Here is a 16,890-nt window from a genome sequence, read left to right as displayed (position 1 = left end):
TTGGCAAGCACAGCGGTCATACGTCTTCTGTAGTTGATGATGAGGTTTGCACACATGTCAGGAGGAATTTTGGTCCACTCCTCTTTGCAGATCATCTCTAAATCATTAAGAGTTCTGGGCTGTCGCTTGGCAACTCGCAGCTTCAGCTCCCTCCATAAGTTTTCAATGGGATTAAGGTCTGGTGACTGGCTAGGCCACTCCATGACCCTAATGTGCTTCTTCCTGAGCCACTCCTTTGTTGCCTTGGCTGTATGTTTTGGGTCATTGTCGTGCTGGAAGACCCAGCCACGACCCATTTTTAAGGCCCTGGCGGAGGGAAGGAGGTTGTCACTCAGAATTGTACGGTACATGGCCCCATCCATTCTCCCATTGATGCGGTGAAGTAGTCCTGTGCCCTTAGCAGAGAAACACCCCCAAAACATAACATTTCCGTCTCCATGCTTGACAGTGGGGACGGTGTTCTTTGGGTCATAGGCAGCATTTCTCTTCCTCCAAACACGGCGAGTTGAGTTCATGCCAAAGAGCTCAATTTTTGTCTCATCTGACCACAGCACCTTCTCCCAATCACTCTCGGCATCATCCAGGTGTTCACTGGCAAACTTCAGACGGGCCGTCACATGTGCCTTCCGGAGCAGGGGGACCTTGCGGGCACTGCAGGATTGCAATCCGTTATGTCGTAATGTGTTACCAATGGTTTTCGTGGTGACAGTGGTCCCAGCTGCCTTGAGATCATTGACAAGTTCCCCCCTTGTAGTTGTAGGCTGATTTCTAACCTTCCTCATGATCAAGGATACCCCACGAGGTGAGATTTTGCGTGGAGCCCCAGATCTTTGTCGATTGACAGTCATTTTGTACTTCTTCCATTTTCTTACTATGGCACCAACAGTTGTCTCCTTCTTGCCCAGCGTCTTACTGATGGTTTTGTAGCCCATTCCAGCCTTGTGCAGGTGTATGATCTTGTCCCTGACATCCTTAGACAGCTCCTTGCTCTTGGCCATTTTGTAGAGGTTAGTGTCTGACTGATTCACTGAGTCTGTGGACAGGTGTCTTTCATACAGGTGACCATTGCCGACAGCTGTCTGTCATGCAGGTAACGAGTTGATTTGGAGCATCTACCTGGTCTGTAGGGGCCAGATCTCTTACTGGTTGGTGGGGGATCAAATACTTATTTCCCTCTGCAGAATGCAAATAAATTCATATACTTTCCACAATGTGATTTTCCGGATTTAATTTGTGATGTGCTATCTCTCACTGTTACCAATAACCTACCCTTCAATTATGGGCTGCTCATGTCTTTGTCAGTGGGCAAACTTACAAAATCAGCAAGGGATCAAATACTTATTTCCCCCACTGTAAATAAAATCCCCCCTCAGACGTTCTGAAGCTCACTCCATCTGTCCTGAACTCCTGTCCTCCTGGTAGGCTACGCTATTCGGACTACTCACCCTCAGTGTCAGCCACGCCCATCTGGGCCGTAGGCCACGCCCCATCTGCACATAAAAAGCACCCTCAACGTTCTAAAGCACACTCTGAGGCTTCAACAGTTTGTATGCAAGGTTGCCAGGTGGAAAATTTTTTTCCCACCCAAACCAGTCTAAATCCAGCCCAAAACCCGCCCAAACTCAAACCCCGCCCCTGACACCCCCACCCCCGCGTCATCACCCCCACCCCCGCGTCATCACCCCCGCCCCCGCCATCATCAACCCGCCCCCGCCATCATTGGCCCCGCCTCCCCTGTCATCGGCCCCGCCTCCCCATCATCAGCCCCGCCTCCCCCGTCATCGGCCCCGCCCAAAACATCACTAACCCCGCCCAAAACGTCACTAACCCCGCCCCCGCGGCCGAAAAAAAACGCCCAAAAAAATAGCCCAAAAGACCAAAAAGCAGCCCAAAAAACCGCAACCCGCCGCGGGCAAAAATTTCCCGCGGCGGGTCGCGGAAAACCGCCCAATTGGGCGGTAAAACCGCCCACCTGGCAACACTGTTTGTATGTTCGAAGCTCTGTAACCATTTTTAAGCACACTACATCTCTGCCCCGCCCTGACCTATCAGAGAAGGGAGGAGTGTCACAGCTGCACCGCTCTGACCTATCAAAGGGAACTGAAACAGGAAAAGGGAGGAGCGTCACACCGAATAATGGACCTATCAGAGGGAAGTCAAATAGAAGAAGTTTCCTTGCTTTCTTTTCAGTGTATTGCAGCTGCAGCCACTTAGGTAAGTCTAGCAAGCCTGTCCGCTACTGAATACAGAAAGCAAAAGATAGCATGTGGGAACTTGCTCCATTTTGTTCTCTGGAATGCAGTGATTATTATACAAATGGTCTTGCTTTCATTATTTTGGTAGGGGCTGCCTTCATGACTGTCCACAGTCCCCCCAGTCCTGACACCTGACAGGGGGGACAGGGAAGGACACTCACTGTCTCACATACGCACTCGCACACACTCATTCTCACATACACACACGCTCTCTCACAGACACACTCACACCCACTCTCTGTCACACACACACACTTGCACATTCTCACTCTCACACAGTCACTCTCTCAAACATACACACTCTGCGCAAAACCTTGCTAGCGCCCGTTTCATTTCAGCCAGAAACGGGCCTTTTTTTAACTAGTGGAGAATAAGAATTCAAAGAGAACAACAAGGAAATCACAAGAGAGGACTAGTAAACGCCACAGCTCAACAGGTATATGCCATCATCTTGGCCACTCCCCCCTAAAAAAAAAATCTGTTTTTTATATTTTCAGTTGAACCACCTAGGTTATGTGACCCTGGTTAAGTATTTTATTTATTTATTTGTTACATTTGTATCCCACATTTTCCCACCTATTTGCAGCCTCAATGTGGCTTACATAGTACCGTAAAGGCGGTCTGCAATGTACTTTCTAGAGTTTCTTCTCAGAGTTGGTACAAGAATATGAGAACATACTGGGTCAGACCAATGGAGATAGTGCATGCAAATTTATCTTATACATATTCATTGTGGCAATCCTGAAAACCTGACTGGCTAGGTGTGTCTCCAAGAGACAATTGAGAAGCACTGCAGTTCTCAAAACAGTTGAGCCATGTGGTTCTCTTATGCACAAGCTGTTCTCAGGATGATTGCAAGAAACCGAAGTATGTAGGCACAACTCAAAGTAACACGAAAGCTGTGCAGAAGTAACTATCTAAGGTGGAGGCAGAAGCATCCATGATGGGAAGACAGGGAGCAATAGCAACTAGGGTGAAGAGGGGTAAGGGGGGAGATGGGGATGGGGAGAAGTGAGAACAGAGGAGGCTTTGGAAGGTATTGAGGGGTTTTTTCCCACTGAGTTCTGAGGGCTAGACAAGATAGATAGACTGACTGATGGCCCTTAATAACCACTACGACAAGAGTTCTGTTGGCATTGTGTCATTTTGATTTAACATGCTTTATTTTTATATACAAATCTTTCCTTCTGTAACTACGTTATTCAATAATTCTAAATTTCAGTTTTAAATCATCTTTATTACACAAAATTACTACTACTACTACTACTACTATTAAACATTTCTATAGCTCTACTAGACTTACGCAGCGCTGTACAAATTAACATGAAAAGATAGTCCCTGCTCAACAGAGCTTACAATCTAAATTGGACAGACGAACAGACAGCTAGGGGTGGGGAAATTGCAGTGGTAGGGTTGATAAGAAAACCAAAAGTTATATTGGTGCTCATTTTCAAAGCACATAGACTTACAAAGTTCAAGGGCACCTATGGAACTTTCTAATTCCTTTGAAAATGAGCTCAATGGACACCTATGGAACTATGTAAGTTTATGTGCTTTGACAATGTGCCTCATAATGTCATACCAGTAGATCTATCAACAGTACTAACCAAAACCCCAACATCAACCATCGATATTTTTTACTTGACTCTAACCTCCCATCACACCTACCACCCCAACAATCACGGAAACAGCATTGTGAGAGACTTAAAACTGATTCACTGTAACTTTATCTAAACAGAAATGACAACACAAGATCAGAGGCCCAGTGGGACTCATGTGAGTGCAGCTAGTGTTGATATGTGGAGAGGTGCTGGGCTCAGAGTATGCATGACAGAATGGCAATGGATGGCAGGAGGGTCCCATCAACGGGATTTCATTGGGTGAAGATGGTAGCACTATATTGTGAAGAACTATCTTAAGGGCACAGAAATAGTCATGTCTGCAATAAGTGTGTAAAAAGAAGTTTGGGAAGTGCATTTTGACAGGCAACATACAGCTTATTATTCTGAGACTTGCAAAGAATTAGTAACAGGGATCCCTGGTCTCACAGAACATTGTCATTCGGGTCCACACAGATGCCAAAGTCGCTGTTGGTGATAGAGCCCACAATGGATCTGTCAACCTCGCACGTCAGACCACTCTCACAGGTACACTTGTAATACACCCCGATGAGATTCTGCAGGGACACAAATACTGGAGTCAAAGGAAGCACAAATGGGGAAATACAGTCTTGAACAGATTCTGGGGGACTGTGGGTTGTATCAAACCTCCAGAGGCCTTAGTATGAAACCATGAAATCAGAAATGAAAATATACCTAGGCTACTCCAATGATAATTTAATTTTTATAGGCCACATTCATATTTCCCAAAACAAGAGTAGCTGGCTGGTATGATAGAGGACACCATAGCAAATGGAAAATGTATATCATGACAAAGAATGGTTCAAGGCGATCCATTAACACAGGACCTACTGCTACTTTCATAAGACTCCGAATAGGAATATTACTCTGCTCAAGGACCTAGAAATGTCTGACTTGCACTCTGGCCACTGCCGCTGCCCTCATTTGCATGTTTACTAATAGCCTCTATGCAATTTGAAACTGGAGTTCCCAGTAGCGAGAAGGAAGGACAATCAGGAGCTCAAGTTCTGAACCAGTCCTTGGAACATACTCAGCCAGTCAGGTTTTCAGGACAGCCTAAGAAGGGGTCTTTTACAAAGCGTTGGCAAGCCCAAAGCGGGCTTACTGAAGGCTAAATCGGGCCTACTGCCAGCTCAACGCGGCTGCCAGCAATAGTTCTGCCCCAAGCACGCGCTATTTCCAGGGGAAAAAGAAAAGTCCCGCAAATGGCTTGCGCAGCGGTAACTCAGTTGTAATCAGGCATTGCTGTGCGCTGCCCAGTTACCACCAGGTTACTGTGAGAGCCCTTATCGTCGTCACCTCAGTGGGTGGTGGTAAGGGTTCCGTGCTGCATGGCCACACGGTAAGAGTTCTCTTACCACACGGCCTTGTTTGTCTGGGAGCTTTTTACACGCTGAGGTAAAAAGGGCCCTGGCGTGTGGGGAAAAACAGTCCCCACCGCTTGCGCAGGGCCCTTTTTCCAACAGCTTGGTAAAAGGACCCCTAAGTAAGGAGCAGGCTAAACTATGGACATAGCTATACGGTCTATATTGCCTGAATGGAAACACAATACAGTCTTGTCTATAAATGTTTGGTAAATACTGTGGCTCACTAGGAAGTAGGAAGAAACTGCTGCAGTTAAGAGGTGGAGTTTTGTAGTTTTTAGAAAGATTTGGGATTTGGCCTCCATTGGATTGGTTTTGTCAATAAGTTGAAATATAAAGAGGTTTCAATTTTGGTATTTGTTAAAAGAGATTATGTATTGGATTTGTTAGACCCAGGGTATAAGTGAGTCTTGAAAAATTGCTATTTAAAAATATATATATTCTAGTGGGTATGTGCAGTATAGGGCATGTGTTTTCTCAGGGTATAACTATTTTCAAAGGTTGTGTGTATGTTTGGCATAATGCATTCTGAAGGGTGCCTGCGCTATATCTATGTTACATTGTATTTTTATTTGTTTTTTGGCACCTCTGTTTGTGAAAATCAAAAGCTTAAAGTAGAAACATTTTTTTGAATACAATGGAGGCAGTGCATCAAATCTCATTTGCACATTTAGGACTAGATTAGTACGTAGTACCCAAATCTGAGCACCAATTAAAATGCACACTGAGTGCTATTCTATAAATGGCCGTCCAAGTGGGCACAGTTTATAGAGCAGCGCTGGGATCTGTGCTCAGAGGATATATACCAACTGAAACTGGGTGTAAATCCTCGCGCACAAATCAAGCATCAAATCCCCTGAATTCCATAATACTGCGTGCTTCTTTAGTGAACGCCCCTCCCATGGCCACACCTCTTTTTCAGTTACACTCTAAAAGATTTGCACGCGCATCTTTAAAGAATAGTGCATAGCAAGATGTGTGTGTGCAAATCCAAATTGTTGCCAATTTACGCCAATTATTAGCGCTAATTGGCTCATTAATTAAATTGCATGCGCAACTCTGGGCCCCTTATATAAAGTCTGGGGGTTACTGTGCAAATATGAAAACCGGACTGGCTGCGTATGCTCTGAGAACTACAGACTCACTGGACAGCATGGAAGATGCAGCCCTCAGCTGAGAATGATACGTACATAGGGTGAACATTCCTGGGATTCAGCAGCCTTTGGAGCACAACGAGCGAGACTTAATCCATCGCGCCTGTGACAGCATTTGCTCTTACACTGAACACTGTTGAGGCAAAGCTCCCCGTTTTCCTGGAAAATAAGCACAAAATTATTTGCCTTTGCCTAAAATGACAGATGATTTTACAGTGTACAAGAAAAACTGGCTATATATACTCTAGGCCTATATAACACATTCAGTCTTCCGTAGGCGTCAGATTCTCTTCTTCGTACATGTGTGACCTCTGTAGTCACAAACCTCCTAAAAACATTGGTTTATTTTAATATTTCAGTATTTTCCTTGAATTTGAGCAAATCTTGGACCCAGGGGCGTAGCTACGGGTGGGCCTGGATGGGCCCAGGCCCACCCAGTTAGTCTCAGGCCCATCCTCACCTTCTCCCACCCCCGCCGTAGCGCTGCCTCCTCTCCTGCACTTTGCGGTGTCTGTCTCCCACCCTCATGGCAGCGCTTTCAATTTGCTATCAGCGCTGCCTGCCTGACAGCTGACAGACGCGACGCGATGTCCTCCTGCTCCGGGGCCTTCCCTCTGCCGCGTTGATTCAACTTCCTGTTTACGCAGGGTGGATTGCATGCGGCAGAGGGAAGGTCCCGGAGCAGGATGTCGTCGCGCCGTGTCTGTCAGCTGTCAGGCAGGCAGCGCCGATAGAGCGTTGCCGCGGCAGTGGGAGACGGAGACCATGAAGTGCAGGAGACGAGTCAGCGCCACAGTGGGAGAAGGTGAGTGGAGGCAGCGTCGATAACTTTAAAGGTGCTGTGCGCTGCGTGTGTGTGTGTGGGGGGGGGGGGGGGGGGTTGGGGTTGTAGTGCCCACCCATCCAACCCGCTGGCCCACCCAAAAATTGTCTTCTGGCTACGCCACTGCTTGGACCTGTTCTTTGGAATCTTGCCAGTGCCACTGTCAGATGGATGTTGGCCTTGATGGATTTTTGGTCTCACTCACTACATCATCTTATGTTCTTATATGTCAGTCTACCCATTTTTTTTTTTTAAATTCCTGTGTCAGACAGAAAAATACAGAAACAAGACATATGAGTGACAGTAGATAATGTCAATCTAGTCTCCCATTTTCTCTATGGCTTCTAGATTCTCTTCTATTTCCCAACTTGGAAAATAATGACATAAACCTCACTGGTGGTCCAAATTTTCATATTCCTGACCTTGATAAAGAGTTCAAAGGACCAAACAAGAGAATGGATCTAAACCATATAGTAAATGGAAAAAAGAAGCAAAGATACGGCAGCACCAGACATATTCCAAAGTTTCTTTATTAGGCAAAGTATAAAAAGACCCAACAGCAGCCGTGTTTCAGCAACTATGCCTGCATCAGGGATCATAAAGTCCAATAACAGGCAAAGTTAAAATTATAACAAGCTGCTTCTAAGCAATGTGCATAAATAATGATCAGATATCCAAATTAGTCACAGATGCCACAATTCATGCCAAAATGGCACTTGATAAAGGGTTCTTTCAGGGGCGGACTGAGCATGATCTGGGCCCCCTTCCCACACACCATAGTCCCCCAAGCATCATTGGGTCCTTCCCAGTCCTACCTTGAAGGGCCCTGGTGATCAAGTGGCTTCTTCACGGGCAGGAAAGAACCCCACTCCTTCCTGCCCACTACCGCCATTCTACCCGGTACCTCTGTTCTTTCAAAATCATTTTTCACTTGGACGTTTTTTATTTGAAAATGGATCAAAAAGATAAATGCACAGAGCACAAAAAATGTCTAGCAAGTGGCCATTAAAAAAAAAAAAACACAACGTTTTGCTGTTTGAAAATGGCTATACTTGCTATGCGGATTCTGGATGTTTTGAGCAAAATGTTCAAAGTCAGACTTAGACGTCATATTGAAAACACTCCTCCACGTGGTCTAAGGAAGATTTATGTTTTTCCTAATTTGATTGTTTCTTGTATGTTTATTGTTGTAGTACCTGAATATAACTTATCCAAGGCTCTTGTTCAAGTGTAATACTTGTAAAAATTTTGATGAATGTTATAAATAAAGAATTTAAAAAAGAAAGGTTTGGATAATTTCCTGCAAGAAAAGTTCATAAGCCTTCCCGTGCACTCCGCTCCATGGATAAATCCTTCTTATCTGTTCCCTTCTCCACTACTGCCAACTCCAGACTTCGCGCCTTCTGTCTCGCTGCACCCTACACCTGGAATAAACTTCCTGAGCCCCTACGTCTTGCCCCATCCTTGGCCACCTTGTAACCACTCGCCTCCACCTACCCTCCTCTCTTCCTTCCCGTTCACATTAATTGATTTGATTTGCTTACTTTATTTATTTTTTGTCTATTAGATTGTAAGCTCTTTGAGCAGGGACTGTCTTTCTTCTATGTTTGTGCAGCGCTGCGTATGCCTTGTAGCGCTACAGAAATGCTAAATAGTAGTAGTAGTAGTAGTAATGGACTTGGAAAACTCCACCGTTTAGGAAAAAGTGGGGCTCTTTCCTGCCCCCCCGAAGAGGCCACTATACCACCAGGGCCCTTCAATGTAGGACTGGGGAGGGTACACTAGTGTGGGGGGGGGGGGGGCAACAGTATATGGATGGGGGTGGACAGGCACTGCCCAAGGAGGGCCCAGAGCATTGTCAGTCCACTCCTGGTTTCAAAAATACTGATTTGGACGTTTTGGTGAGAAAAATGTCCAGATGCTGCTTTATGCCACTTTTTAGACTATTTTCTTTTGCAAATGAGCCCCAAAGTGCTGGGGGAGTTACCACATAAGGATAAGGAGCTCCATTATACAGGAAAAATATCAAAACTATAGGCTTTAACATGAACAGGCCCAAATATTCCCTTTAACAACTCAAAAGAGAAAACATCTCAAAGTCCAAGCATCAGAAAAATCAGAGGGACAGCAGACTGATATTAATGTCATTTAGTTATCTTGTTTAAATCAATAAAAGCTCTCATAAAATACTTATTTTGCCCCTAAATATTTAACCATACATTTGCAAGAAAAGTTGCAACAAGGGACAAAGCTTCTTGCTTCATGGATAGAATCATTTGTCTACGAACGTGAGTTTGTCTAGTAACATCAGGATACATCCAAATTTGTTTTCCATAAAATACAACTTGTGAATTGTGGAAAACAGTCTTAATACAGCATTTAAATCCTGCTCACACGTGAAAGAAATTAATAATGTAGCTCTTTCAATATCTTCAGATAAAGACGATTCAAGTATCTCAGATATATCTAATTCACCATTCTTGTTTCCTTTAACTCCTTGCCCTTGTTCCTTCCCATCTGGCGCTTTAGAAGGCAAGAAGTAAATCTTATTCACAGGAGGAATAGTCTCAGGCGTCAATTTTAAAGTTTCTATAAGGTATCTTTGAAAGACATTCATTGGAGACAACCCCAAGGGATTAGAAAAATTCAATAAACGTAAATTGAGCCAGCGGTTAAAATTTTCCAATTGCTCTCATTGCTGATGCGTAGCTAATTTATCCTTAATTATCATTTCTGTAACTTCTTGAGCTGATTTCATTTATTTCTTAAATTCCTGTATATGAGCTGCAAATTCTTGTTTAGTTCCATCCAAACTCTTAGTAAAAGAATCAACAGTACTTACAAGCACGGCAGGTCCATGAGTAGACAGCCAAACCTTTTGTAAACCCTGCTAAGCTAACTGTTTTTACCACATTCTCTGGCAAAGAATTCTAGTTTAATTACATATTGAGTGAAGAAATATTTTCTCTGATTTGTTTTAAAAGTACTACTTAGCAGCTCCATTGCATGCCCCTTAGTCCTAGTATTTTTGGAAAGACTAAAAAAGCAATTCATGCCTACCGATTCCACTCCACTCAATATTTTATAGACCTCTATCATATCTCCCCTCAGCCGTCTTTTCTCCAAGCTGAAGAGCCCTAGCCTCTTTAGCCTTACCTCATAGGGAAGTTGTCCCATCCCCTTTATCATTTTCTTCACCCTTTGCTGTACCTTTTCTAATTCCGCTATATTTTCTTTGAGATGCGGTGACCAAAATTGCACACAATATTCGAGGTGTGGTCGCACCATGGAGCTTTATATCATTCTCATTTTTGTTTTCCATTCCTGTCCTAATAATTCCTAACATTCTATTTGCTTTCACCACTGCACACTGAGCAGTGGGTTTCAACGTATCATCAATGATGACACCTAGATCCTTTTCTTAGGTGGTGACTCCTAATGTGGAACCTTGCATCATGTCGCTATAGTTTGGGTTCCTCTTTCTCACTTGCATCACTTTGTACTTGCTCACATTAAACGTTATCTTATGTTTGGATGCCCAGTCTCGCAGGGTCCTCTTGCAAGTTTTCACAAATCTCTTGAGGTTTAACAACTTTGAAAAGCTACCAGAGGGGTCACAATCTTCATAGGAGCCACCTTTTTAAACTTTTTGGGGGTGCTACCCCCAGTGGAGATCACCCCTCCCTGGACACATACAAGGAATTTATTCAATATTGGGGGTGCTCAAGCACCCACAGCAGCCACCGAGTTGGCTCCTATGATCAATCTTAATTGTTGTACCTGGGGCAATGGTTATGTGACTTGCCCAAGGACACAGGGAGCTGCAGTGGGAATCAAACCCAGGATTAAAGCCCAGTTCCATAGTGTCATCAGCAAATGTACATCATGTACATCACTTAGATTTAAAAAAAAGCAATTCATAAATGTAATACAATAGAATGAAAATAGGAAAGGGATTTTAGATTTAGTTCATGTCTAAGCAAGTTATATTCAGGCACTAACTACGGGTGTTTCAAAGCAGAACTAATTTGTCTTTCTAAAGTAGGGGAGTCTGCTTTGGAAGAAAGGACCCCATTTCATGGAGAAACTGAAGTCAGATACATAGTTTAAAAGAATAAGGGACCCAGTACTGATTCCTACATCTGCCTCACAGAAAGTGACATTTTCTGCCGAAGAGATATGATTTAACAAATGGCCCTGTCTTTTACCAGGTTTGTCAACAGTCCTTTATCCTGAGGGGCTGCAAAGGTTACAGCAAGGATAAACAGCAGCAGGAGGATTGCGCTTCTCATGGCGGGCTGCGATTTGTTGCACTCACTCTCCTCTCGTTCCGAGTCTCTGCACTGCGTTTCCCAGTTGATGCTATGAACTTATATATCTAATCTTCAGTGGCTGATGGCCTGACCTTGTCCAATTGCATAGGTACATATCTGCCAGTCCAGGTGTTTACCACCCAAAAACACAGCTTAGAAATTCCATTAATAAGTCAAGTCTTAGCGTTCATGGGAATGCAGCAGATGTGGTAGCATGGGAGAGTAACCTCCTAGCACACTGGAAAATTATCCTACCCAGCGGCATACCAAGGGCGGGGGCGGTAGGAGTGGTCCGCCCCGGGTGCACGAACGATGCTGGAGGGGCGCAGAAGAGAGCAGCCGCGCGCCTGTCGGCTCCCCTGGGTCCCTGCTCTCTCTGCCCCGGGCTGGAACAGGTTACTTCCTGTTCCGGGGCAGCCGCAGAGGGAGCCAGCGGAGCCGAGAGCTGCGCGGCTGCTCCCAGCAGCCAAGAATGCATCTGTGATCGGCCCCAGGTGGCAGCCTACCTAGGATCGTCACTGATCCTACCTAAGATTTATAGAAAAGTGCAGCCTTTTCCCTAGACTTCTTGTGGGGGGGGGGGGGGGGGGGGAGTAGACATTGCCAATGGGCTACAACTAAAGTCAGGAAACGATGATGTATGTTTTCTAAAGCAGACTTTTTGATAAGCTGTTTGGCTATGAAAGTTTATGCACGTGGCTATAAGAGGTCCTTTTCACCTAATATATAAGTGGTTATAAGTCTCGGTTTTCCATACACACTAGTTAATAGTATTTTATAATTTAAGCATATATTATACGGTCACCTCAATGATTTTAAGTCCGTCTCCTGTGTCTATGTATATCACAAGGTATGGGAGCTTTGCACTATTGTGGGGGAAAAAAGCTGTATACCATCAAAAGGAGATGGATATGATTTTTGCTCATTGAAGAGGGTTAAATGATAAGTAATGCCTCCACCTCCATAAAGGATTTATAAAGGAAGATATTGTGGGGTACTGAGAGTTTTATCTTGGTTAAGTGGTTTGATTATGCATATGTTATGTATGGAATTGCTGAAATGTCAATTGGTTGGTACCTTTAATAAAAATTGTTGAAACATAAAGGAAGATATTGTAATGAGTTGAAAATGAAAATAGTCCTTGAAACTTGCGCTTTTATTACATGCATTAACTTTTTGACATAGTTGACACCACTCACCACACGTTTCTGTCAACAATGGAGTAGTTTTTGAAAGTCATCACAAAGGAACTGCACATCTGGTCTCTTCAACCAGTGCTCACAGTCCTTTCCACCTCTTTGAGTCAAACAGATGCCCCCAAGTTATTCTTTAAATTTTAGAAAAAGAAATCCCATGACGGTAAGTCTGGGCTGTATGGCTGAGGGGGAGGGGTAAGACTGTGACACCCATCTTCGCAGTTGCCTCTGTTGTGTGATGTCTAGCATTGTCATATTGCAATAAAATGTCCTTCTTGCACTTCTGAACTAGTTTTCAGAGTTGCGGCGTAATGCTTTGAGTAATCCTCCAATTGTCCTTTATGAGTTCATCGACCTTTCTTGTGTGAGACCCAGCTGTTGCTGTCATGGGCCATCCACATAGGCAGTCAGTGGTCCAACTGTTTGGGGAGGCTAAAGGGGGTGGGGCTTATATCCATAATTGCCTGACAATACACCTAGCTCCGCCCCCACCTAGCCCTGCCCTTGTTGACAAGATGTGTTTTAAAATTTTCTATTTATGAAATTTTAAATAAAGACAAATCAAGCAAATCTTGTACAGAAAAACTAATTCAAATAAGGACAATGCTATCATAGGAAAGCTTTCTAGCCCATTAAAGATTATTAGAAATGAGAAACTGCCTATGCAGGGTCCATCTGTAAAAAGTCAAAAGCTGTTGCAATTGGATAGGCAGTGCCTTAAAAAGGTGACGGACAATGTAGATAGATAGTTTACTTATTGGACAGTTTTTCATTTCTTTGAAAGCTCCCCATATATAGATATAAATATCAGGAAATAAAAATTGAATATCACTAGAACAGCTTTAAAAATATTGTAGCTGGTAGAGGCAGCAGCTATAAACTCTGTATTTTGTGCTCATTTTTCTACACTGTTCTATACCGTAGAGATGGCCAAATTCAGTGAGGATATCCTTTTTCCTAATGGGCTCAGCTTAACAGCTGTTGTAATGTGCCTTAGGAAGCCTGGTGTTATAAAATAAGATGGTCTATACTGAAATTAAATGGAAGCAAAATTAAACTCACCTTTCATTAGGGCACATCTTAAGTAGAGGAGTGTGGTAGCCGTGTTAGTCCACTCTTAAGGTTATCAATAGAAATCAAACAAAATAAAACATGGAAAAGAAAATAAGATGATACCTTTTTTATTGGACATAACTTAATACATTTCTTGATTAGCTTTCGAAGGTTGCCCTTCTTCGTCACTGTACCAGTGATTTCACAGTGAGAATACTGGAAGGTAACTTTAAAACCATACAAGAACGTAAGACCTTTGAAGTCAGAATGATTGAATATTTTAACACCCAACAGAAAGGACTTAACAAGGATCTGGGGTTCCTAGCCCATTATAAACCATAAAGCTGTATTTCTCTGTTGATCACCCCACCCCTCACCTATCCACACCCATCCTGTTAGAATATCAATGATATGCTTTGATACCCCCATCCTCCCACCCTGTCAGACTGTCATAGTAATGCTTGAATGTTTTCACTTATATACACTGTCAGCTAGCACATTTGCTTATTTCCGATCTGAGGAAGAAGGGCGACCTTCGAAAGCTAAGCAAGAAATGTATTAAGTTATGTCCAATAAAAAAGGTATCATCTTATTTTCTTTTCCATGTTTTATTTTGCTTGATTTCTATTGATAACATTAGGGCACATGAAATCACATCTTCGCAGGTGTCCTCAATCTAACCTCCTTGGGGTCCCCCACCTCCCATGGCCCGCCCCAGCTTGAAAACTGCAGCCAGCCCCTCCCCCTCCCCCGGTTCAAAGCCACAGTTCTTTCCCCAGCAATTCTGAGCACTGAAAGAAAGAGCTGTCACTATAGAGCCCTGTGCTGCAACATTCACTCACAGGCTCACAGCCGGTTCTGCCAGAAATTCCCACTGTGACACACTTCCTGCTGCTGTTCTGCAGTGTTGCCAGATGGGTGGGCTGCGGGCTGCAGGAAATTGGGCTTCTTTTTCGTTGCAGCTGTGCGGGGTTTGCGCTTTTTTCGGGGGCTTCTATTGGTCCAATTTGGTCCAATAGAAGCTTTTCCGGGGCTTCTATTGGTCCAATTTGGTCCAATAGAAGCTTTTCCGGGGTAGGGTTGACATCAGGGGCGGGGTTGACATCAGAGGTGGTGTCAGGGGTGGGGCTAACGACATCGTAGGTGATGTCAGGGGGCGGGGCGGTGATATTGGGGGTGGGGCGGTGACGTTGGAGGCGGGGTTTGACTTTGGGTGGGTTTTGGGCTGGTTTAGGGCCAATTTGGGGTGGGGAAAATTTTTCCCATCTGCCCACTCTGCTGTTCTGGCAGAGCCTGGCTGTGAGCCTGAGAGTGAATGTTGCAGCACAGGGCTCTATAGTGACAGCTCTTTTCTTCTTCTTCTTCTTCTTCTTTCAGTGCTCACAACCACTGGGGAAGGAGCCCCTAGGGAGGTAGCGAGTCAAGCAGGTGGCCAGGTAAGAAAAGAAGTGAGCAGGGAGAGCAAGATACAATTTCTTTTTGTTTGTGCCCCGAATTCCAGGGCGGGGGGTGGCAGTAGGTACTGACAGGGGAGGCAGGGGAAGGTCATGGTTGGCAAGCCTCTTATACGGGGCGCCTATGGCCATCCACTTCATTTTAATCACACAAATCAGCCCTTCCCGATCCACAATTCTTACATTTTTTGGTCCAGCTACACACACACAGTACTCAAATCAACATAAACAACCTGCATATATAGCAGTGAATTTCAATTGAAGGGACTCCAAAAACAGAAATTCTATGATGGCAGGTTGTTTAAATCACACCACCAAGTACTCACCACATGCTTCCATTTCACAAGCAATAGTGAAACAGCCTCATCTTCACACAGACACATCTAGCCAACAGAAGTGAAGGAAGAGATTTTGAAGAACAAGGGAACATGTGTAGCATGTCAGTGCTGTCATCTATTGATACACTATGGAGCTGGAGGAATTACTTTTCATTTAATCCTTGTAGGTATCCCAGAGACTTATGAAAGGATGAGGCTATAGGGAAAGCTCTGCCTCTTTCTCTCTTGGTGGCCTCCATGTCAGCACTGGGCCTTGTGTCTGGCTCTGAGTTTGGAAAGCCCTGCAGGGGGTGATGATCACGTGGATGGGAAAGCTTATTATCAGAAGGGAAGCTTCTAGAGCGCGCATTAATACCTGGTCACCTGTTAAGCTTGTGTTGATCTAATCCATGCTTTGGAGGACAGAGGGGAAGGTGAGAGAGATGGAGGAAGAAACAGGTCTTACCTTCTTTGTAATCCTGGCTCGTTAAGAGATTTATTCAGACAAATATTATTTGTGGCACATTGTACATTGCTGGTTTTAATTAAGAGTAAGGATTGGGTGGATGGGCAAGATGGAGTGGACTGTATTGAGCTGCCATGGCAGGAGGCTTTGTATTTCCTGAATCACCAAGAGAAGAGTTTGAATCAAACCCAAATTTAAGATAAAAAACCCCCAAACAAATCAATTCCCTCTAAGTTCTAGGACCACATCTTAAAGACTTTGGAATCTCAGTAACACAGGAATAAATGAGGGTGTTTCTCCATTCTGCCTGGAGAGAGGGCGTACCGGATCCCAGAAACTAGCCAAGAAACACAACAGGTTAAGCCAAGAGCTGTATCACATTTCTATACATATATTTTTATTTGACCTTTATTTCTGCACAGTAGCAGGCATGAAATCCTCAGAGGTAGTTATGGAGAGATTTTTGGTTCTGTTAACCTGGGATTGCTTTCCTTTTAACCGTATTTACATAGGTATGTTACTACGACAAAATAAGGAAGAGAAAACAGGCAAACGTGCATAAGATTTTTTAATATATATATATATATATATATATATATACACCAATGTAAGCAGAATTAGGAACACAATTTGGTTAAGAAAAGGTGTGTAAATCTCAAAATCAAAATATAACAAAGATATTCAAACAGCAGCCATCCGTGTGAGGCCCGGAAATTCAAAGCCGGCTACACCATAGCCGGTTAAGTGCGATATTCAGCACTTAACCAGCTCCGGGGCACCACTGACTATTATGCGGTCATATATCTGCAGCGACCGTGGCCAGTCAAGGACTGAATATTGGCATTTAGCGAGCCA

General features: G+C 44.0%; 1 protein-coding gene across 1 annotated transcript; it reads right to left on the bottom strand.

The window, feature by feature from the left end:
- Positions 1-4,299: 4,299 nt before the first annotated feature.
- On the bottom strand, positions 4,300-11,606 carry LOC115482046 (colipase-like). Its single transcript, XM_030221597.1, has 3 exons — positions 11,445-11,606; positions 6,450-6,572; positions 4,300-4,431 (listed from the first exon to the last, which is right to left on the bottom strand). Exons 1-3 carry the CDS (start codon positions 11,526-11,528, stop codon positions 4,300-4,302), a joined length of 339 nt encoding a protein of 112 aa, XP_030077457.1. The 5' UTR covers positions 11,529-11,606.
- Positions 11,607-16,890: the final 5,284 nt, after the last annotated feature.

This window comes from Microcaecilia unicolor, chromosome 12, assembly GCF_901765095.1.
Source record: "Microcaecilia unicolor chromosome 12, aMicUni1.1, whole genome shotgun sequence".
Classification (NCBI taxonomy): Eukaryota; Metazoa; Chordata; class Amphibia; order Gymnophiona; family Siphonopidae; genus Microcaecilia; species Microcaecilia unicolor.
The sequence above is the reverse complement of the archived record's forward strand: the minus strand, read 5'-3'. Positions and strand labels throughout refer to the sequence as shown.